Source organism: Corvus hawaiiensis, chromosome Z (genome assembly GCF_020740725.1).
Source record: "Corvus hawaiiensis isolate bCorHaw1 chromosome Z, bCorHaw1.pri.cur, whole genome shotgun sequence".
Lineage (NCBI taxonomy): Eukaryota > Metazoa > Chordata > Aves > Passeriformes > Corvidae > Corvus > Corvus hawaiiensis.
The window spans coordinates 40,501,924-40,525,541 of NC_063255.1; the positions used below are offsets into that span (position 1 = coordinate 40,501,924).

At 39.7% G+C, this 23,618-nt stretch overlaps 1 protein-coding gene across 1 annotated transcript in view; it reads left to right on the forward strand.

The window, feature by feature from the left end:
* Positions 1-17,950: 17,950 nt before the first annotated feature.
* Positions 17,951-23,618, forward strand: part of RASEF (RAS and EF-hand domain containing) — a 33,887-nt gene continuing 28,219 nt past the window's right edge. The window contains exon 1 of the mRNA XM_048292754.1: positions 17,951-18,371. Within this exon, the coding sequence (XP_048148711.1) occupies positions 18,001-18,371 (371 nt within the window). The 5' untranslated portion in view covers positions 17,951-18,000. The remainder of the gene's footprint in view (positions 18,372-23,618) is intronic.

Sequence of the window (23,618 nt, forward strand, 5' to 3'; positions counted from 1 at the left end):
GTGTTTCAGTATACAAAGAATTTTTTTGGCTTTTCACAGTCTTTGTTGGTCCTCTACAGTTCAGAGTTTTCGGTGGTGGTCCTTCTGCTGCTTCTGGCTTTATAGCTGAAACCAAACTGAGAGGCTGTGGCAGGGCTTTGCCAGTCAGGATTAGGTAACAAATCTGAGTATGTATCAGTAATGTCATGTTGCTTCGCAAAAGGCAAGAAGTGAAGAAATAAGATAGCTTTTGACATTTCGACTGTTGAAATCTCAGAGCTGCTACTGCTTACTGTTGTGGTGGAAAATCTCTCAAGAACAGGACTCAAGTAGTCTTGTTAGAAACTGATACTTCATATGCAGCTGGGTAAGTGCACAGTTGCAAACACACAGGTATAGATAAACTATTTAACATGTTTCATATATGTATTATGCCCCAAATTAGTGGTTTGTCCCGGGTAACAGCCAAGTAAGGTGAACAAATCCTTTAGCAGCAAGCCCAAAGTTACTGGTAAAAGAAATTATTTCATAAATAGGTTGTCAGTTACATAAATTTACTAGTTTTCTTCCAAACATTAGCTGTGGCTGCATGCTTCCTAATGAGAGTCTAAGGTTGCACAGTAAAATTATTTTAAGACATAGAAGATTACTAGGAATAATTCAATTGATTTCTGCAGCAGTTCATTTTTGTGCAATAACTATTTCATTATATATCCTCTTCTGTACTCTTCAGATGAGTGAATTGAAAAAAAATCCATTGTGATAAAGCAGTTATGGGATATATTTACCAGTACTTAGTAGGACTTCATTTGGTAGCAATATAAATTCTTAACTCTGGTGCAGGGAAATTGATGTTTTATGAAATTTGGACTACATACTCTTTCTACTCATAGCTCATTTAATATATTTCAGACCAAATACAACTTCAATTACTGGAAATAAAAAGGATCCTAATCGTTTCAGTGAGAGACAGGTTCTGTCCTCTTTATTTACAGATTTTGAGGTTTATCTTATATATGGTCTTCTTCACAGTGTTTTATAGCAAACCTGAAAAAATCTGACTGGTTGCACAGGTCTGTAGCAATTCAAGAATTCCCATAATCATCTCTTCAGTTCATATTTTTATTAACTGCTAAAGGAACTAATCACGACACTTTTGTTTTCAGAGATCACTGGAAAGATATGTTTTTTACCTGTCAAGTTTGATGATAACACAATCCTAGAAAATACAAAATTATCTTGGCAGATGAGTAGGGGAAGAATATTGGATTAAAATTATACATAATTTTAGATCTTGTTAATATATCTATTATGTAAAATGTGAAAGCAAGAGAAGGAAAGAAACTACAATATTTAACTGGAGTACAATGAGCCAATTCAGTAGAAATATTTTATTTGTAGTACCTTGCAATTTGAAGATCGCATAGGTGAAGCATTAATTGGTAATTGATTTCAAAATTATTAAAAATGCAATAGAAGCCTGTTTCAGTGCTTTATTCCACAGGAGAACAATGAATCTTTTATTGATTAACACAAGTTTTCTTGTTCTTGCTGGAAATCCATGTTTGTATCCTGTCCTACAGAGAAATGATTTGTGGTACCACAGTAAATGTCCTGGCATTTACAATTGGTTTCATTCTACTGGAGTGAATAGGTTTCAGAGCAGGGATAGAGAGAATTCAGTTGCTGAGGGGACAGAATGTCAACCATATGAAAACCACAGGGGGTATCAGAGTGGGGCAGCCCATAATACCTGGCTTCAGTTCAGAGATGCTGGCATTCAGTAATGTAACCAATGCCATTCAGGACTGTAACCAAGAGAAAAAGAACTTACGAAGGACTTAAAATTGCTTTGTGAGGAGCGATTAAGGGCAGCCTTGTAATATGGTTATCAGCTGTGAACCTGCCTTCCGTTCAGAGGACACAGCAGAGAGCAGGTCCCAAAGGGAGGTTGGTTGGGATAGGGGCTTTAACTGGCTGAACAGGAGGCGAGGGAGGACACAAACCCAGGTGCTGGCTGTCTTTACACACGCTGTGAATACACACACTGGTTGCCCACGTGAATGTGTGGTGAGTGCTGTCACAATGAGAACTAACTATAGATGAATTGCTAGTGGGCTGGGAGAGAAATTGCTTGCTGTTGCTGCCCACTGCCCGTGCTTCATAACTCCTGAGGATCAGCAGAGAGCAGCATGGGGGCTACACATTTCAATTTACACTCTAAACTGGTGTATGTAGCTACTTACCATTCACCTTGAGTAGAGCATTTCTACAATTAATTTAAGTTGAATTAAAACTGCTTTAAACTTATAGCTGGAGTTTTGGACTTTTAAAATTGATAGAACAAAGTATAAATGTCCAGCTTCTTCCAGTTTATAATTTTATTTGTAACAGTAGACCAAGGAAACAAAAATTACCTTACTGTCCATTATTTGCTAGTCAACATCTGTGACTTTAATTAATGAACAAGTTATACTGGCCTAGAATGTAGAGAACAAGGACATTGCTATAATAATACCCCGAGGTATAAAAACTTCAGCTCAAACTGAAGTCAAGCTCAGCAGCCACATAAATAAACAGCTAGAGTTTTGCAAAGGTGCACCCTATTCACACCTACAGAAATACTTATTTAGTTTTGCAACATATAAAAAATGTAACTAAACACACATAACGTAGTGCAAACACAGCTAATTTTTCACATCTAAGTCTACACTTTGTATATGAAAAACATGCAGTACGTGAAGTATGTAGGTTTATACATATACACATAGGTATGTATTTTCAAATGTGCTGCTAGAATTCTATTAAAAAGAAAAATCTGAAGCCAGTGAAAATGTCAGCTTTGGATTGTTTGTTGTTGTTGTTATGTTTCTCATTGTTGTTGCTGTCCTGTGTTAGCTTTTTTTCCTTTTCTTTTCTTCCTTTTTTTTTCTTTTTTCCTTCCAAGACTGGAATACACTAATATTTGCATTTCAGTTTTCAAGGTACTCCTGCTCATGGATGCCAGATTTCTGATGATACTTTAAATATCCTAGTTGAAAAACACAGTAAAAGATAACTGACATTCAAATGACCATATGGAGACGGCACAATAAAATTATCAGTTTACTGTGACAATGCAGTTTTTTTGGCTTAAATATTTCATCTTAAAAGCTTAAAAACTTTTGTCTTGGAAGTTTCATCATCTTTCCAGAGCTGTCTCAGTAAAGGTGTGCACAACTGTGTTTACATTGAAGGTGGATATTAATATAATGTCCAAGGAACAGTTTTCTTAACTATTCCTGAAATGGGGATGTAGCTGCTGCAAAACCGTGCTTGTTTTGCAGAACTGTAAAGCTGTATTCTATGCAGAATAACACCTGGTGTTACCACCTAGTGGTTTTGACAGCTGGGTTGTGATTACCTGAGGGTATTTATCATTGCAGCTGGTTGGAGGTGTGTTTTTCACACTCCAGAAATACAGACCTATGCCAGAGCTTTTAATGTAGATTGAACTTTTGAGTAAGTGACCTAACCACAGGTTTGCAACAAGTCAAGAGATAAGGCAAAACCCCATCAATTTCCCTACTCTCTGGTAGTCCCTTAACATCCCTTGCCCTTACATGTATTTACATCCACTTGTGAGAGATCGGGTTTCATTTCAGATGTGTTTATGAGTTATACATTGAAACTAAACAAGAAGAGTCATAACATGAATTACTTCTGCTTGTGTATGTCACCATCTGACTGCTCAGATTTAAGACTGCATGCATTTTTCTCTGGGAGGATTCTGTGCTGTAACAGAGCTAATCAAACATGGAATAGAAGAACTGAATGTATGAATGGCTTATTTCCTGGCTTTATATAATTTCAATTGGTTGATATGCCGTGTAAGAACCTGAATATCAACCTACGTGAATTGTATGTTTTGGAATTCATAACAGGTGAAATTTACTAGGATAAACCATCAAACTGTGAAACATAAAGAGTTTGTTAACAGTAAAAGCTATGTTAACATGATATTTGGGGAAATAAAGCAACAAGATGCATTAGAATCAGAGAAAACAATCTAATTTTTGCAATAACTCAGTGTTTTTATATTTTTCATAATACACAAATCTAAGAAGCAGAAGGAGTATGCTCTGCATATGTGTCTTACACATATATTGCTGGTTAAAAACCAAATATTTTTACATAAAATATTTTGGCAGTAAGTTATAAGAATGCAGGTGTCACCCTGTGATAAAAGGAATTTTGGTTGTGTGGGAGCATAAACGGAAAAATTAAGGGCATGAATTGTGGCATTTTTTTAACTACCCAGATAAAGGAGTACTCCTGAGCAGTCTTGCTGGCTTGTCACTGAACTTCCTTCTAATACAGGGAATCAGAAAACATCTAAATTTGCTGTGGTTGGTATGTGTGTGGTTTTTTTACATTCCATTCATTGTTGCAAATAAGTGTGACGCAGAGGACAGACAAGCTCAGCCAGATGAGACCTATTTGTCTTTTGTCTATAGCCAGTGGCCAGTCCTCTTCCTCAGATGCTTGCTTAGGGTGGAGAGTAGCAAATAAAAAAATCATGTAAATGAAGTTAAGGGTTATGTAGATATTATTATAGGTTTCTTCTGAAATGTAATGGAGCTGAGTTTTAGGTAAAAAACTTGTTTGGCTGGAGAAGAGGCAGAAGATTTAATAGCTCTGACAGTCAATATATTTTATTCAGCAGCAAATTTTTTACTGTGATTTGTTGGGAGGAAATGCTGGTCTCTAACTTCATTTTAATAAGGAGTTCACTCAACTGCTTCAGAATATTCTCAGCGTGAAACAAGGATAAATTAATTGAACTTCAGTCATGAAATCCAGTCTTGACTCCGGCACCTGTCTGACTTTAGGGGACAGAAAATTTCTCTGATAGTGTTTGGGTGATGGGTGAAATACTAGTGAAGGTCAGTCTTGTGAGTCGCCTGATGCAGTGTTGAACTCAGTGCAGGCTAAACTGATGATTTCTGCTTGTTTTGCATGCTTGGGATCTATACAGGGGTATGGAGCATATCAGTCCTCCTTGTTTGGACTAACTCTTCCAGCTGAAGAGGCATGTCAGTCTATTTCTGATGATAGCTACCCATTTTTAAACTCACACATTAGCCAACCAGCTGTCAGGTATTACAGAATCACAGAACTAGTTAGGTTGGAAAAGACCTCTGAGGTTATCAAGTCCAGCCTTTGACCAGACACCACCTTGTCAACCAGGCCATGGCACTGAGTGCCACGTCCAGTCTTAAACACTCCAGGGATGGTGACTCCACCTCCTCCCTGAGCATTCTGCCCCTTATGCCTTAGTCATATCTTAGCCCATATCTTCTTGGCAGGATTTTTAAAATCCTGTTCGCTTTCCAGGGTTGTGGGAACTGGTTTTTTTTGTTGTTATTTTTTGGTGTGTTTTTGTGGATACAGTAAGTACAGAATTGTTCCATGCTTATTAACTACTTAAAAGATGAGTAGTACTCAAATGATCCTCTTAATGTACATGTTTTTAAGCAATGTCCTGTAAGGAAATTTCTTTCTTATTCTTATAAGCATGTGAATGGTTCCACTTTAGTCAGTCTTAGTGTAAAATTACAATCTTTTACATCAATATATTCAAATATATACAAATAAATATACATACATACAGATGAATACACAGTAAAAGAACTACATTATATTAAGTCCAAAAGGTAGCACATCATAAAATGATTATTTTTTACTAATGCTAATAGTTAGTACATTTTATTCACTCAAGTATGTTAATTGATAGGGTGAGACTGTGAGCTACCTGTGTTTTGCTTGAGAAAAACTGACATGTGAGCACAGGCACTCCGTAATGGTCAGCTCATAGGTAGCAAGTGGAACAAGATTTGAACCTACTGTGCTAGATGTACTGATTGAGTACAACACATGCAAAGGGTCCAATGAAGGGAAGATGCGCAGGCTCACTGCATGTGCCACCTCTATATTTGCAGAAGCCTGGGATGTCCCAATGTCTGGTAGCCATAGAAAGCCGCTGCCTTGATCAGGCTGCCAGGAATGTGTAAAATCCTGTACAAATGGTCAAATTATTTTTTCAATTTGTGCAAAGTTTCTGGGGAAAAACAGATCTCTTGGGGGAAGATGATGCATATGGATTACATGTGGTAGTCCCCTAGTAAGTGTCATCTTTTTAAGACTCAGTGCTTTGAAATACATAGATGGGTAGCATCTCGTATATCTTATGAACTTGAAAAGCAGTTCTCTGTGTAAAAAGGGGGAAATATCTGACCTTTCTTAGGGGTAGGTAATTTATAGTTCCTAAAGGCTGCATTTTGTAAAGGTTTTTGGGAATTTCATGATAGTATCAGTTGTTTTCAGTTAAACTAATTGCGAGACATTAAGCAATATGAAACAATTTTTATCTGTTTGAACCAATTAATACCTGAGAATTCAGTTTATGCATTATTTATTGGTAAGGATGACACACTTCAGATATTGTAGTAATATCATTCAGTGAAAACTATTGCCACTTGTGGTGCACATTCCAGGGAAGGATTTTTTTTCATAATTTGACAGGTTCTTTTTTATGGCACATTCCTTAAAATAAATTACACTAGTAACAAGAGAGGCGAGTACTAGTAATCGCCTGTCCTCAAAGCAGTTTGTCAACAATCTGTGCAGAGAATGTGTGTTATAAATTAGGATGATGGAAACAAAACCTTATCCATCTATCTGATTTTCTTCAACAAAGAAATCATGTGTGTTTTGAAACCTCTGAGGATGCTTAAAAATTTTCTGTTAAGGTTGCATCTGACTGAATTATTTATTCAGACTGACATGATTCTTTGATTCTATGACATAAAATTGTCTTTATATGATGAGCTGCTGACCCTTCATCTGATCTTCCTATTTCATATCATCCACTACCACGTATTACCATAAATTAATGCATATCAAAGCTTAGGGCAGGACTCTGCTCCTCACAGTGAATTGGAATTGTTTGCAATGGACTAGAGCCCTGACCAGTCTAAAGGAAATCCAGCAGGATACAAACCCTTGTCATAGGAGCATCTAACTCTTCAGACTGCCTCTCAGAGGTCTATCTGATTTGTTTGGGGCGGGGGAGGGGGTTTACATTTCTTCGTGGCAGGCTTCAGTGCAGTTTTGACAGTAGGAAACACAGTTATTGGTTAAATAATACTATTTTAGTAAGAAGACCTTTCTAACATAATGAAAACATTATCTTCCTTTGTAATTATAGCACAATCTTTAGTCTGTGTTTCCTCTTCCAAGGTTAGACATCTAAAATTAGTTACTTACAGAACAACTTTAAGATTGGTCTGATCTTCACAGCTGGAAAATGTGATCTGTGTAGCCACTGTACGTTTCACAAGGCTCACTGAAATTCATGGTTTAAGAAAATGAAAGCACTGAGTTGATTTTGGAGTGGCCAGCAGTGACAAGGGCAGGTGCCTGTGGCAGTCTGATGGCTGGATTGGAACGAGGGCACAGGGGCTCCGCAGGCAGCTCTGCGGAGCTGTGCTCCAGCTGCCTCTAGGCAGGCCAGCACAGGGGAAAGGAGAAACTTCTGCTTTCCTGGACTGCACATCTCAGTCACTGTTATCCCAGGAAACTCTTCACCATGACTGGTAATATGTCCTTTAGGGACATCTGGCTTTAAAGTAGCTTGGTTAAGCACTGGGATCATACGCCAAGTACTTGACCATTGAATTCTTCAATTTCCTATATGTCTACATATGGCTGCATGACAGGTGGTTGCCAAGTGCAACCAAACATAAACAAACCTGACAGGATCCATATCCTGTAATTAAAGTTTCAGTGGCATTCCTGACAGTTCTCCAACTTCTCTTATATCAGTTTCAAATACCTGTTTCTCTGCGTACATGTAGGTCTTGTACTAAATATGAATCTCCTCTTACCTCTGTCTCTCACATTTTTTAAGACAGAAGTGATTCTAGTACTCTGCAAGATATGAAGACAGATGGAAGTGGTTATGCAATGCATGGAGAGGAGACCCCTTCTTGCTCTTAAAATAGTAGAAATGACATTAGAGGCAGAGAATATGAAAAAACTGATTTTGTCTCTTTTCTTCTTTAGATGGAATGAAAATATTTGGAAGATGCAAAAAATAATAATTATGATAATTTCAAAAAGATTTTTTTTTATCAGAGAGAAGGAAAGATGTTAAAGGAAACTGGTAATAAGAACAGAGAATAAAGTTTGAAATAATAGAAGAAATAAAAGTAAGATATACTTCTGTTCAGGAGAAATGTTCTTCTCTTTCGTATGCTACTAGATTCAGGAAACAAGCACATCATAAAGTTTCCAGCACACTGCAGGTTCAAGTTTATGATGAGAAATTTAAACAGGGACTTTCTTATCTGGGTGTATATTTGCCATGTGAAAGCAGCTTCAAAACCTATCACCCTGTCCTGTGTGGCTCCTTTGGGATGAATGAAGGACAGTTTAAGCTGTGGTCTGGCTCATTGCAGAATACAGAAAGTGTTTAGTGAAGAATTCTAGTTAGTCCCTGACCATAATCTGTATTTTCAAGGCAGTTTGATCCCTATGAGGCTTGAGTTGCAAGTTCAGCAGCGAGATCTCTGGTGGCTCCTGTTGCACAGCAGTAGCTTTAATGGTGAACCACCACAGAAGCAAGGGAAGGAGTTGAAACCAAAGCAACGTTTTTTGCCTTCTCTTTTATGGCACCTTTCCTTAAGTAAAAGCAAAATAATGTAAGATGGTATTATCTACTTATTTCTCAAAAGAATTGTGAAGGGACTCTAAGTTGCATTTGAAATACCTCTTTCTAACTCTATACACTAAAATTCTCCGTTAGCTAAAATTTTCTTCAAATCTCGCTATTTTTGCAGAGGTTTTTCCTTTGTCAACTTATACATTATTTCATTTTCTTTCCTTTGATTTTTCTAAAGCATAGAAAATTAAATTGAAACTTCATCAAAATTAGTAATGTTGAAATATTCTGCATGTAATATTTATTTATGGTTTTTCAAAAGTAAAGCTGACTCAGCCTTTAAATGGTGTTATGTGTAGGTCTCTAAGCCTATAGAACCTATGAAGGTATTTTTAAAGATAACTGGAAGAATATAGGGTTAGCTTGGTTTTTGTTTGTGGGTCTCAGTGCTGTTGGCCAGCTTTTTATTGGTCAGTCTGGAATGTGTGAAGCTCAGTTTCTGCAGAGATGTCACTTTAGATGCCATTAAAATACTCTTTAGTAATTGCAGAAGACAAGAGAGTGCTTTCTAGAAAAAATATCCTTCAGTCTTTGACTGTGGCTGCAGCATTCTCTTTCAGATCCTGAGAATTTAATTAAAATAGGAAAGCATTATCACTGTCATTAAATTCAAAATACATTTTAAAAGCCATTCACAGCTGTAGTGGCTGGTGAGCCTGGGTTACAAGGAACAGAGAGTTTTCTGTAAGACAAGTCCCTAGTACCACAAGAACCATTTTATGTTAGGGTGACTAAAAAGGCTTCTCCCGGGATGCATTGCTCTGTTATGTTAATCTGTCCCAGTTTGAATTCCCTGGTTGGCTGTCAGCCTCTACCCCTTGTCACTCCCCCAGAGCTTCTCCATTGGTCCCCATTCCCTAGTCCCGCCTTTTCCTCGCCCCAGATAAAACTGAGAGCTTCAGGAGCACACTGGTCTTTGCGTTTGCTCCCTTCGGCAGTGTAGCAGCAATAAAGGTTCCTGCCAGAACGCACGCAAATGCCCTTCTCGACTCCTTGCTACCGACTGTAATACTGAACCCACCTGTGCTTCTGTGGGGGCACACGGGACCTCATGGAGCCAGGACAGGGATGGTATTACACAGCTAACTTTTAAAATTCAGTCAGATTGTGTTACTCTTATGGGAATTTTTCTGCATTTTAGGATGCTACATTCATGTTACACTTATTCATAACAACTGCTGTTATCCACTTTTATATGCTGTCCCTTACTTTTTCAAAATTTCAGCTCTCATGGATACAATTTTTTACAGCATTATGATACAGTTAAGTAGTATATTTAAAACTACATAGTACAGAAACTCATGAAGAGTAGATTTTTTAATAAAAGATGGTGTTTTATTTAAATATCACTTTTTAAAAAAGTTTATCATGAAAGTAAAAATAATTATAAAAATCTATGTCACTACTGCAATGGACCATTTAACAAATCGTTTGTTAAGAGCAAAAGTTTTTTTGTTGCTCTGGATTGCCTGTGAATAGTTTATATTTTTTTTCTTTTTTTTACCCTCAAATTCCTTTGTTCAAAATTATCCCCTGGTTCATCCTTAGTTTTAGTTTGACAGTTATCAGTTCACAATAACTATTTGAAATTAGAGCTGTCCTCACTTCTACTGAAGACAAAGTCACATGAGGTGTTTTTCCTGCTGTATCAGGTGGGAGAACGTGATGGCCTGTTTGTGCTGAGAAAAACCCCAGGAGTCAGCAGAGCACATTTAACTGCCATACAGCTATAAAGTGGTATGAAATATAATATCCCACAGCTTTTAGTCCTGTAGTATAGTCAGCTAAAGCACTTAGACCTCATCATGGCTAAAGCTTAATTCAATGCAGCTGAGCTGCACCAGCTGTTATTTTTGGGTTTCAGAAATCAGGTGCTTTAGGAGGAGGGTCAGCCTGTCACCAAAAGCACTTACATTACAAACGCAGAATTAACTTTTCATAGGTGTTCTTGAGTGTTTAGCTGGAGACAATTTCACCTGTAGAAAAATAATACATTGGAATACTTCTTTTTGTAGTCTTCTGTGTAAGTAGTGAGGAAAGTGTACATCAAGTCTGTTAATGGATTTGGGCTCATAAGAACATACTTTTCTTTATGCTTTGGGGGCAGATGAGAGGCAACCCTCTTTTAGTAACCTTTTAGTGGAAGAAATGTTCAGTAGAATTAATTTTCTTTTTTTCCTTTCTGATTTTATACTGTGTTGCTGAGCTGAATTGTCTTTTCTGCAATTTCCATGCTGAGAAGATTCCTTAAATTGGTAGAAACTTGGCAAGTGTTTTTTCTAAACCTATTTCACTCCTCTTTCATATTAACAAGCACAGTATTTTATCTTCCATTCCAGAAAAATTAGTATGGCTTTATAACTTTGTGATTCCTTTATGGTTTGTTTTACTTTTCCAGTCTGAGTTGTGTAATCTTTAATCTCTTTTGGTTTAAATCCTTCATTAATTTTGTTTAATGTTTTCCTGTTTAGAAGATTCTTTAGGAATGCTTTACTATATCTCCATTTTTGTCCACCTTTCTAATATTTTATGGCAATATTTTTTGGTCGTACATTGTAATAAGTAATTACTTAAGGTTTTTGAATGCACTTATTTTATTTCTCTCATGATACAAAATTAACCCTGCTTAAGTGGAGAAAACTCAAATTAGCTATGTTCACAAATATTCAGCATTTAAATTTGAACTTTTGTTAAAGTATGATATATTCAGGAAGTAAATTCTAATAGGATTATAATCTCAAATGTTATTCTGACCTTTTATAAATAAAAAGGCCTACACAGGTTATTTTCCTACCCTTGTAAATTTAAAACACCAGAACTGTTCTCTGGCACTGAGGTTAGTGGGCATGGCAGTGTCTATTATTGAACTGGATGTACCTTCCAAAACAGGGTGGCCACATTAAAACTGGATTATCCCATCTCCCAAACAGTGTTCATTGAGACAGAGAATCATGGGAGATGCTAGCTGTGCTGCAACCAGTGCCAGGGATTGTTCTAAACAATCGAACAGTGTAGGTAGTTGAGTTTCAGAGGCTTTGTCTGGGAACTGGCACTTACAGAATCATTAGTTGCAGCCAAGGGGACTGAGAGAAACCATCTGATTTTGACTGGGGTAGAGTTAATTTTCTTCACAGTGGCTAGCATGTAGTTCTGTTTTGGATTTGTGCTGAAAACAGGGTTGATAACAGAAATTGTTATTGCTGAGCAGGGCTTGCACAGAGCCAAGGCCTTCTCTGCTTTTCCATATGGCCACACTCGTGAGGAAGTTGGGGGTGTCTGGGAGCTTGGGAGGGCAAACAGCCAGGACAGGTGACCCCAACTGACCAAAGGGATTTTCCAGACCATGTGACATCATGCTCAATATATGAAGTGTAAGGAGGAAGAAGAAGGGGTGTTTGGATTGATGGCATTTATGTTCCCAGGTCACCTGATATGTAATTGGGCTCTGCTCTCCTGGAGCTGGCTGAACACCTGCCTGCCCATGGGAAGCAGTGAATTAATTCCTTGTTTTGCTTTGCCTGTGTGTGTGGCTTTTGCTTTCCCTATTAAAGTGTCTTTATCTCAACCCATGGGTTTTCTCACTTTTACCCTTCCAATTCTCTCCCTGACTCTGGTGGTGGAGGAGTGGGCAAGCAGCTGTGTGGGGATTGGCTGCTGGCTGGGGTTAAACCTTGTCACCATCCAAAACTACTGTCAAAGGGGCATTGATCAGTGATGTTTTCCCCAGGAATATTGCCCAGAAACCTGAAGTTGTAGGAATGTCCAGTGGCCCTGTGGGCACTGAGCAGCTCAACAGCAAAAAAACCCTCTTGGGATCCACAAGATCCATATTTTTCCCTCATTCTTTTAAGCCCTACACTGTTGACAGTACACAGAGTTTGCCTAACCTGCAGAAGGTTTCACAAAGTAAAACAGTGGCAGCCACTTTTGCCCAGGATAAAGTAGGAAGAAGTACCGAATATGTATGTCTTTTTTATGGAGCAGCCTAAAGGTAAGAGCATTACACACAATATTTGAGATGAATACAGTCTTCTTCTCTGTCTGAACAGGTTTAAGTATTTCTTGCTCCAGGTAAGCAAATATCTTTCAGACTGTCTTACAGCTGCTCAAGTGATTGAATAGATACCATTTAGTCAGAATCTGTGAAGATAATATAAGATTTTTTTGGACGAGACAGAGAGAAATAAAAGATGTATCAGTGATCCATTGGCATATAGAAAATTGTCCTCCAGCACCTTCACCAAAGACTCTTTTTGGGTAGTTATAATGCACTGTAAAACACAGATGCTGGAACAGTGGCTCTGAGCAGCTGTGTGCTTCTCAATTCCATCACTGTCTCCAATATCGTTGTGGTTAGGACAATTGCATGAGGCAAAAGAAAGGTAACCTTAATTTCTGTCAGGCAAGGCAGTGATTTAAATTTGATTCCTCTGCTTCTGGGGAAATGTTCCAACACATTCAGCAAGAAAGGGAGATAGGAAGACGGTGAAACAGTGACCATTGTGTTTGCGCAGGAAACCTGGACCTTGCTATGTTTTTGAAGGAGCTTTGGCATCATTTTGCAGAAAAAGGTCAAAGCTAATCCAAACTGGAAGGAGGCATATCTGTTTGACCAAACACTCTTTATCTCTCTGCTGAAAAGGACACTTCTATCCTCTGTCTTCAGCAGTGCTCATTGTTAACAGGATTTGCACATAGGGAATTGCATTTTGAGATGTCCATTTCTTTAAGAACAAAGAAGTTTCATCAGTAGATGTGATTTAGTTTTGACTATTAGAATTGAAAAAAGTACGTAGACTACCAAAACCAAGGAAGGCTTCCTGTAAAACATGAAATTTGTAAGTATTTATTGCTGGCTGCTTTGTGTTAGTCAAAAGCATTACAGATTTTGAGAACTGGCAGTGTAATAACATGTCTTTAGAACAGTCTTTCAATGTTATTTTGGGGGCTGGAGTAATCATTACATCAGCATGAGGGTGACAGCTAACATGTCTAAATTAGGCCCAGCAGTCATTATCAGTCATTTCAGCATCTCCCCAGCTATTCAGTTGATCATACAGACAAGCTTTTAAAAAGACTGCCAGTATTTAATAATTTCTGCAAAAGCACCTTGGGTGCTTTGGTATTTCAATATCAATGGTCTCTTTTGTCTTTTGCAGGCTGATGATGATTCAGCTGAAAGGTTTACATTTCAGTAATGATCTGGAGTTTGTTAAAGTGTTATAATACCATGAAGGTGTTTCACAACTTCACTGTCTGAACTGCTAAATTTTTAGGAGAGCAAAAAAAAATCTGTGTATCCTGAGGAAGATTTTTGGCTTTTAAATGTACCTCTTCTTATAAAAAGAACTTTTATTTTCACTTTTTTTCTCATTTTTTCACAAAGTCAAATCATAAAATGTAATTCTTTCAAAATATTCTTTAATTTCCTGGACAAAGTTTTTAAAGACATAGACTATGCCTTTTCCCCTTAAGAGGTCATAATGATGCAGTCTGTCTGAGAAATATAGTCTACATGATGTCTGTTACCAAATACATTACCCTTAGTTTTCAATTGCAGAGAGTAAGGGTGAGTCATATTCAGTAGTACTAAAAATTATGCAGGAGGGAATGAGAGCATGCAGAAATGCTGTATGATCTATTCAGACTTGGCATTTAATACGTGCACATATCCTATGGGTTTCACACAAAGTGCATGCCAGCATAGAACCAGGTAAACAGCTAGTTTAATGCCATCAAAGCATAGTTTAATGCATCAAATAAAAGAAAATGCCATCTAAGTAATAAAAACTGCAAAGGAAGACACCATATGAGAATGGCAGAGAAAGGAAACGAGTGGGGAGAAAGAACCCATCTGCTGGAGACCTCCTGGACTCTGCTCTGCACATCACCCTCCTCTCCCCTTGTCCTTCTCAAGCCTGCACACACCGTGCTTCTCTTCCTGATGGTAGGGGTGATGAAGAAGTCATGGGCAGCTACAGGTGCAAAAGGGAGAGATGGAGTGCCACACTAGAATTGTGAGGCTTTGAGATGCATAGTGGCTTGTAGAGGTAGTAAAGTTTGTGTCAGTGGGGGAAGAAATTTGAGTAGATTTATGTAATTAATTTTCATGGTGTTGTGGCTAATACAAAACCTGTGTGTAATATGAACTGTTTCCAATACCACTGGTTGATTCTATTTTACATATGCTCTGCTTTGCAAGTAAATTGCACAGTTTGTGCTAAATTGATTAAATTGTCCAAATTTCAAACAGAAAAAGGTGAATAAGAAAGTTATTGCAGCCACAGAGGGATCCATTTTCTTTCTCAGCCAACGTAATGCTGGGAAGTTTAGTTCAAGTATGCAGGAACTATCCAAAAGATGTATTCTGTCCTCAGTAGAAGATCTGAATAGTATGAATGACATTGTAGATAATGCCCAAGGCCACAAATAATGATGAAAACTATATCAGTGAATAATTGTTGCAGTTTATGTTCTAACTTTTAAATGCTTGATATTCCAAGTTAAAGATCTTCCTTTAATATGCATGTAAGATTCTTAAGACAATATATAGAGAGGGATGGGAAGAGGGCTGCTATTTCAGGCATGGAATCTGCCTGGAGCACAGCACTCCAGCTTTTTTGGGCTTCTGCCTAGTTCTGCATAGCTACTTTCAGAGACCACATAAATTCAAATAGCATTCAAAGGTTCTGTAGCTTATCCCACCGGTCAGCTCAGCTCCTCTGCTCTTTTCCTTCTTGGTCTTGATGTAATGCGTTGCCACACCTTCCTTTTCTGGTTTACTTGTCTCTTCCAATCTGTGTCATTTAATCTCTGACTCTATAATAATGTGAAAATCCACCTTTTTTCCATTCAGTACAATAGGACACTTCAGTAGTGACACAGTGATACAATGAATCCTTTCTTGTTCATCTGTTGCCGTAGATCTCTTTAAAGTTCTTGAGCACGATTCAATTTTCTCTTCTGCCTCTTCAGTGAAACAGATGCTTGGGCTAGCTTGTGAGTGTCATGGCACAGTGAAGCAAAACAGACAATAGACGGAAAATTGCATGCAGGGTATATCTGTATCTTATGCATGAATTTAAAACTTCTCTTATGAATTTAAAACAACTATGCCACAGAAACAGTGCTTTGTGTTTGCTTATTTATTTAATTTAGAGCTGGATTTGAAGAGCAGATAGTGCTAAGAACAGGGACATGATTTCAGAAGAAAGCACTGTTTTGCCATTGCTGGGAATCCTGGTCTCACCACTCATTCTTTGGTCTTAACAAATAAACCATTTGTTTTTGTTATCTTTGTGCAGCTGTGTCAGAACTATTCAACTAAACCATGGCCTGCCAAGCAAGCATGGGCTGTGTGGTATCGCACAACACTGCAAACATGATCTCTTTTGCAGAACATACCTATGCCATGACAGTGCTAAATGATACACTGTGCTTCATGCCAGTGCCTGAGATTTGTGTGACAAAACTTCTCTAACAGGAAAAAAAAAAAAGAAAAAGCCTGACAAGGACTACATGTCCAAAGTCTATGCCCTCTACTTAGCAGCCCAAGGTAGTGACTACCACTAAAGATACACACAAGAGTGCGTAAAAGAGTGGGTAGGATAAGGATAACTGACCGATGTCAACTCATAAATCTGCAGCCATAAAAGCAAATAAGGTGAGCACATTGACTTCAGTGGGAACTCCCTGTCTGGCTAGTCAGACACATTCGGCCATTCCAGTTCACCTCATGGGCTTGTCCACTCTGAAAACCAAATGTCCCAGCTCCTGTGAACAGAGAGTGGAGTTGTATAAGCAAGATAAGTTTGTCTCTTTTCATGGCTGAACAACCCTTCATCAGCCCCTTAGAGGCTTCAAGACACACTTTAGGTATAAAAATTTGATGGTTAGATAAGATTGATCATGGAACAGGAAGAATACTTTTGTTAAATGAATTCTGTTTTACTAAAACACTAAGAAACAGATTATGATACCACTTTACACTATTAGTAGTTTTACAATTGTGTGGTGGAAACATAGTAAAAAACCTGTATAAAATAATAAATTTAAGTCTTTTGGTTATCTCATATTTTTAAGCTAAAACTTATATTCCAAATTGCTTAACAGCTGTATTTCCTTAAAGTGTGGGCAACATTTTACAAAACATTATATTGTCTAGAGAAAGATTGTTTGCTGTCTGTCTAATCCCAATGGGTTAAAAATCAAAAGCTGTAAAAAAAAAAAAAAAAAAAAAAAAAATCCTGTGAGGGCATTCCACATCTCTTAGGCAGAGGAGTACTTTATAGTTCCCATTTACAGTATGTGATTTACTTTGAGAGGTCAGATGGACTATTTGTGCTTTGCTGGATCACATACTTATTCTTAGGCTATGTTTTGGTCAATAAAGAAATGCTGTTTTGACAGTCAGATTTGTATTCTCTTTATCACAAGTGTGGTATGACACAATTTACATTTGCAGATAGACATAAACAAGAATAAGTGTAGGGAAATAAATAATGATTTAAAAATATCCCTTAGATTCAAACAGAATCTGAGTTTTGAGTCTGACTTCAACAAGGAAGACATCTTGACTTCCGTCAAGAAAGACACTAGTTCTTCACAAAGCACTGATAAGCTGTCTCCTTTGGTTTATTGATTTGAATGCAGCTTTTGCATTTTCAGTTTAAGATAGTATTTTAACAATCCACATTTCTAAATCACTGGTGTTGAGACATCTGTGAGCACGTACCCACAAGGTATAACTCCAAGACTATTCGTGTCAGTGAGAATTTATCTGTTGAAACTTTGTGTCATCATGTGGGTTCTGGGTCTTCCATGAACGCGAGGAGTATTTTTATCGTGTTGGAAAACGGAAATTAAGTTTAACACCTTATGGTGACCGCAGGGATTCACATTTGAGTGCTGCAGGGGGTGAGACATGTTTTTTACCCTACGGTGCTGCATATAGTTACCTGTGCGTTCGCAACATGCTGGGCCAGAGGGGAACCCTGTGCCCCTGCACCTCCGTGAGGCAGCGGGGGCCCTGCCGGCTCGGTACCGCCCTGCTCTGTCCCGGGGGCGCCGGCAGCCCGGGCCGGGACCTGCCCCGGCCAGGGGCCGCCACCTGCGGTCCGCCTCCCGGCCGTGCCCGGCCCCGCGGGGAGCCGGGGCGGAGCAGGACCCGGCCCGCCCCGCTGAGCCGCAGGTAGGGCAGCCGCCCACCCCGTTCCATCCCATTCCGTCTGCGGTCTCCGTTCCCCCGGCTCTGGCCGATGGATCCCGAGGCGGTGGGGGACGAGCTGTCCCGCTTGCGAGCCCTCTTCCTGGCGTGCGACGCCAGCGGCTCGGGCCGCATCGAGCGGGAAGACTTCGCTGCTCTCTGTGCCGAGCTGCGGGTGCGGCCGGCCGAGGCCGAGGCCATCTTCCAGCGCCTCGACAGCGACCGCGACGGGGCTATCACCTTCCCGGAGTTCGCCCGTGGCTTCCGCGGCGCCACGCGGCGGCAACCCGGCGGCGGCGGCGAGCCGGGGGGCGAAGACATGGAGGAGGCGGAGGCGCCAGCGGCGTGGGTCGCCGCGGGGCTGAAACAACCCTGGAAGGACTTCGAGGTGCGGCTCGGGGACGAGGCGAGGTACATCCCGAGGTAAGGTCCAGACCCGCCTGCTCCGTCCCACCCCGGCCGTGGGAGCGGGTGCGCGGCCCCGGGGTTGGTGGGGCTGAGCTTTCCCCTGGGCAGCGCGGCCCCGCCGCCGCCGAACCGGCCCTGCCGTCCTGCGGGGCGGGAGCGGCCCTCCTGGCGGAGCTGCTGCCGCTGATGCAATCCCAGCTGGGGATCGCCCGTGTAGCCTGACCCCTCGCCCCGTGCTCCTGCAGGTGTAGGGAGCCCTCCGCACACCTGCTTCCCGGCTGGGGTGGTTTCTAACGCTGTTCTTCCAGCGTGCAGCCGCTCCTGGCTTCATCTGCTCTGCTCTGCCAGCGACCCACGTGGGAAAGTCAGCCTGCTAGAACGCACGGCATGCAAAGTTCTGCCGGCTCCCCAGTAACTTTCTCCCCGAGCTATTCCCCGAGCAGCCGCCAGCATTTTTCTTCCACCCCTGTCGACCTTTTCCTGGTAAAGGCTGACCAACAACGTTGGGTTCACGTTAACGGTGTTGGTAAATACGGCCCTCGGTCTGATGAGCTCAGAAGTTTTGTGAGAGTCTTTGTCCTCGGTCTCAGTGAAGTGAAGACACCTGATGGTAGCTTGGTTTGAGATTAAACCCGTTTACCACGGGTCTGCCAGTACGGGGCTGGTTTCAGTCTACAGAGGCACATTTTGGTTACTCGAAATAGTCTGCCTGAAAGCTGAGGTCCTCAAAATTAATATGAAAATGTTGGCCGTAAAAAGTACAGTGTGATTCTGCTGCGTTTTAAAATTGTAATTTATGATGGAAGACAAGTAATCTGAGTTTCAGGACTTGGCAGCTAGTCAAGAGAGTTAAAAAAAGTCATATACATGAATAGATCTCTATGTTGTCTCTATATAGCGCTCCTTAAATTCCTACCAATACCAATAATTTGGTTCCAGCTGCATATAAAAATGTGTTTGGATAATGAGGTGGAATGTTTCTTCAGAGAAATTTTCGGTTACTTAATCTGGAGTCAATTGTTCTTTTCTTTTTGGATTAATACTGTTTAGTGTTATTGGAGTGCCCCATTTCTGACAAATGAGTAGCTTCATACAGGTCTTCCTTAATTTGTTCATGGTGCTTTCCTTGTTAGACACTTGCTTTCTACAGAAAGAGAACAAGAACAAAAGACTGTTCGAAAGCTTGCAGACACAGTTAATAACCTGAAGTCAGAAACTCAGTAGGAGCTGAAAAAAAGTCTGACTCGTGAGCAGTGGTAACTTGTGAAAGCTTCTGTCTCCTCTTGGTAATAGTTCTGTTTCAGTATCTTGGTTACTGTTTGCAGCAGCAGTTTCAGTACAGTCTAACTGATTGTCTAAAAGGATAATAGGAAGGGGAACAGCTTTAATTTGCTGCACTCTGCAGACACATCTGGTAGTTTTGCTAAATTCATCATGACATAATGTAATTTGTGTTATGATTCTTTTACATAAACACTGGAAAAAGTTTTGATGGTTAAATACTATCAGGTGGGCAGTATTTTGATGTAAATGTTTCCTATTTAGGTTCAGATTTGAACATCCTTCATAGTTGTCTTATTTATTAGGTGTCTGCCAGTGTCAGCTGAAGAACAGTACGCCCTTTGTCTTTTCTCTCTCCTGTCCTGAAGTGCTAAAAGCAGGTCTGCTTAACAGCTCAACCTTTTTTCCATTTGTAGCCCACACCTTATTTTGTTGAAACAGATGTGTAAGGATTTTTTCATGTGAGTGGTCCCACTAAAATCCTTAGGACCATTTGCATGAGTAATGAATATATTGTAATTGATTGAGGAGTCTTAAGCAGTAGAATATAACAAAATCAAGTAAAGTGCAAGCTGGACTTCAAGAAAAATCTTTGTTTAAATTATTTAGTTTGTTTTAGTTGTTTGTCACTTCATATTTTATTCAGGAAAAGGCAGTATTTTGAAAACTAGACCTGGCTTGGAACACAACTGCATCTTCAGTACTATAAAAGAGTCGGTGTCTCCTTATGTTGTGTTTTATTGCTCTTCATATATTTGTTGTAACATTAACATTGACATCTGTGAGAAAAGTAATTACAAAAGAGAAACTCCTCAAAGCTGGATGAGTGCAGCTGGTGGTCCGTATTTTTAAATCTCAGTTGTGGTTTTTATCTCGATCATTTTGGGGTTCACTTCCTCCAAATGCTCTGCCTTGTGGCCACAGACTAGCAAGACACTGGGACATGTGCTGTGATGCTATTGGGGTTTATACAGAGAGAAACAAGGTGTAGTAAATGGAGGTAATGAGGTAAAATCAGGGTTGAAGTCAGGAGAAAATGCCACAGTAAACACCTGTGGTCTCTGTCACGCCTTAGCTTGATTCCCATGGGAATCAAAGGGAAAATTTTCACAATACACATGGTTCTGTCTCCGTTTCAGAAACTGAAAGTTCAGTTTCTGTGACTGAACTTTTGAAAGCATAAATAAGCCTCCAAAATGAGGTGTGAAACTCAGTAACAGATCTATACTCTGACCCAGTCCTCAGTGTCGTAGCAGGCATTTGATGCAAAATTATTTACTGCCAGGTACTAAAATAAGCATGTATTACAATAAGCATATTTTGAATTTAACTCATTTTACAAAAAGGTAATTTCATTATGGGATGGATCATAACTCTGCAGTTTAGTGTATCAGTTGCACAGTCCTTTTAGATTACTTTAAAAGATTCAAGTCTGCCGAAGCTGTGGTTGTATTGTTTGCAGTTAAACAGGCAGAATAACATTAAAGAGCTTTTCTTTACAGCCTTGCTCATTTCCTCCTCACCTGAATCAATTTTTTGGACTAAATTCAGTTAGATTTCTTGGTAAGGTGGTTACTGTGAGTCAAAGCATTGTTTGCCTTAGCCTTTACTTGTGCTTGGTAGGCAATTGGCCTCTAGGAAAAAAAAGGTGGAAAGTCTTTCCAGGCTGATAACTTAATGTGTGAAGTCAGACTTTAGTGGAATTGTACAGAGGGGTTTTTATTGTTGTTGTTGTTTCTGTCTGTTTGGTTGTCTTTTTTTGATTTTTCATTTCATTTGAAGTGCAGCTAGCCTTCCGCATTGTTACATTTAAACAGGAATAATGAGTAATTAAATATAAAATCATGCAAGGCCTTTAGTTTATATGTATATATAGTGAATTGCTAGCTGGAGATATGTTTCATTGAGAAGTCAGCCGTGTTCGTTAGTTTATTCCTCTAAGAAGTATTTGCAATGGTACAGGAGTGGACAACAAAGAAATTTACCCTTTTGATGCTCCAGGTAGTGAGTGCTTCAGTGCCACACTGGAAGGGTTTAGCCCTTGGCTGTGTTACTGGATGTTGCATTCTTTGTTGTGGCCAATCTGAGTTTGAATTTCAGGGGCAAGACTGAAAGGTTCCCTTCATGCTCCTAATAGACAGACGTTCCTTTTAAGCATGTGGGAATGTCTCCTAGTGGCAATCCTTTTCCACTCCTCAGCTTGAGCAGAGAATGATCTGACATCTTCTGACACTGCAAGAGAAAAACCGTACTTATGAATGCTATGACACTTACTTATCTCTCTAAATTACAGGCAAAAAACTTCCTGGAAAACACATTTTTAAATTTTAATGTCAAAGACTTCAGTCAGAAAGCACAAAGACTTGTTGTGATTGTCAAAAAAGAATGAGCCCTACCAGGCAACTTTTGTGCAATATTTGGCAAAATGGATAATCTTATTGGAAAAGGAACTAAATTAATTAGATCATGAATGGGTGGATGAATCTGAAGCAGAAAGTTTGTATCCCCATTTTGAGTTAAATTCTGCTGCCTCTGAGAGGTCTCACGCTCCATTGCTTTGCTTTTTAGTCTTTGGGTCTCTTTTATTTTTGTGCCTGGTACTTCCAGCCAAGCTGACTATTCATCAGACTCTGATTTCAGTGCTTCCTGACTGTGAGATTTTATGCATCACACAATTCCAAAGTCTCCTAATGTGATTATGATAACGGTGTGCCCCCAGTCATGTCATGGAGCTGTATAGAAAATGTGGGTCTGGGGGATGTGATAAAATGAGAAAAGCATGCTGTTCTTTACATGAGCTACTTAAACTGTGAAGACGGGAGGTGCTCATGGGATATACTGCTGTACTACAGCAAAGAAGAGAGGCTCTGCTGCATAAAAAACCCGTCCAAAACATGTCATGTTCTTGCTGTCATGAACCAGGATGGATTTTTGCCAAAGTCAATATAGAGCACAGTATTAACTTCCGTCAGCGATTTGTGTTTACTTCCATGAGATGATGAGCCATGGTGTCAGAACTGGAGAGGTTTCCTTGGAAGTTGAAGCATGTTCCCTGGAGAGGGAAAAAAGGCAAATCCTGAGGAAAAACGAATGCTGTGTCCTTTTTTGCCACAGTGCTGGAGAGGGGATCTCTTCTGTAAGAATGTTGTCTTGTCTTTTGATACATCTCATAACAGGAGTTTGAGAGATATGCTCTGCTGTGAATGTAATGGATGTCTTTCTGTGAGCTAGAAGCCTTTCTGAGCTATCTTTCTGATTTTTGCTTTAATCAAAACAGTATCTGTGCCACTTAAGCACTGTAGCATTCATTCTCCTGATATTTTTCCTGGTATCATTATGTGATCATTTGCCATAATGCCTTTGAGGCATTCTCCTTTTCCACAGACTTCATCTTTCCTTGCCCGTCCCACAGTCTTTTCCACTGTGTCTCCACTGGCTCTAAATCACACCACTAAGGGAACAGCATTCATGCTTTGGAAACATTAAAAACGTTTTCTCTGGGAATCAGACCTTGGCTAGGCTGAGTCATCTGGGGGTTACAGATTTGATCATCTTCTTTTAATGCATCCTGTTTCTGAAGGGGTAGATACAGAAAAAGAAAAGGTAGTATTAAAAAAACACATAGTGCTTCAAGTTGACAAATACTTTGAATTTTACACTCTGCTAAAATTCTGTGTAATCTGTTTTTCCTTAAGGCAGTCAATCTAGGAGGAAGTGTTAGGCACTCAGCTGTGACAAAATTAGATCCTTTCCAATCTGTGTCAGATTTGGTTGTTCTTTTCTGCTTACTGATATGGTAGCACATCCAGTGTGTCTGCTTTTCAGAAAAAGGTACTTCTTGATCTCTTGGAGGCACACACAAGCTGTTGGTCTCCAGTGTAAGGACAATCATCAGATGCATAATGCTTGAGCTTTGTTTTGCTCTGACCACCCAGCTCAGACCTTCCTGGCTCAGACTACCTTACGCTTCATCTCTTCATG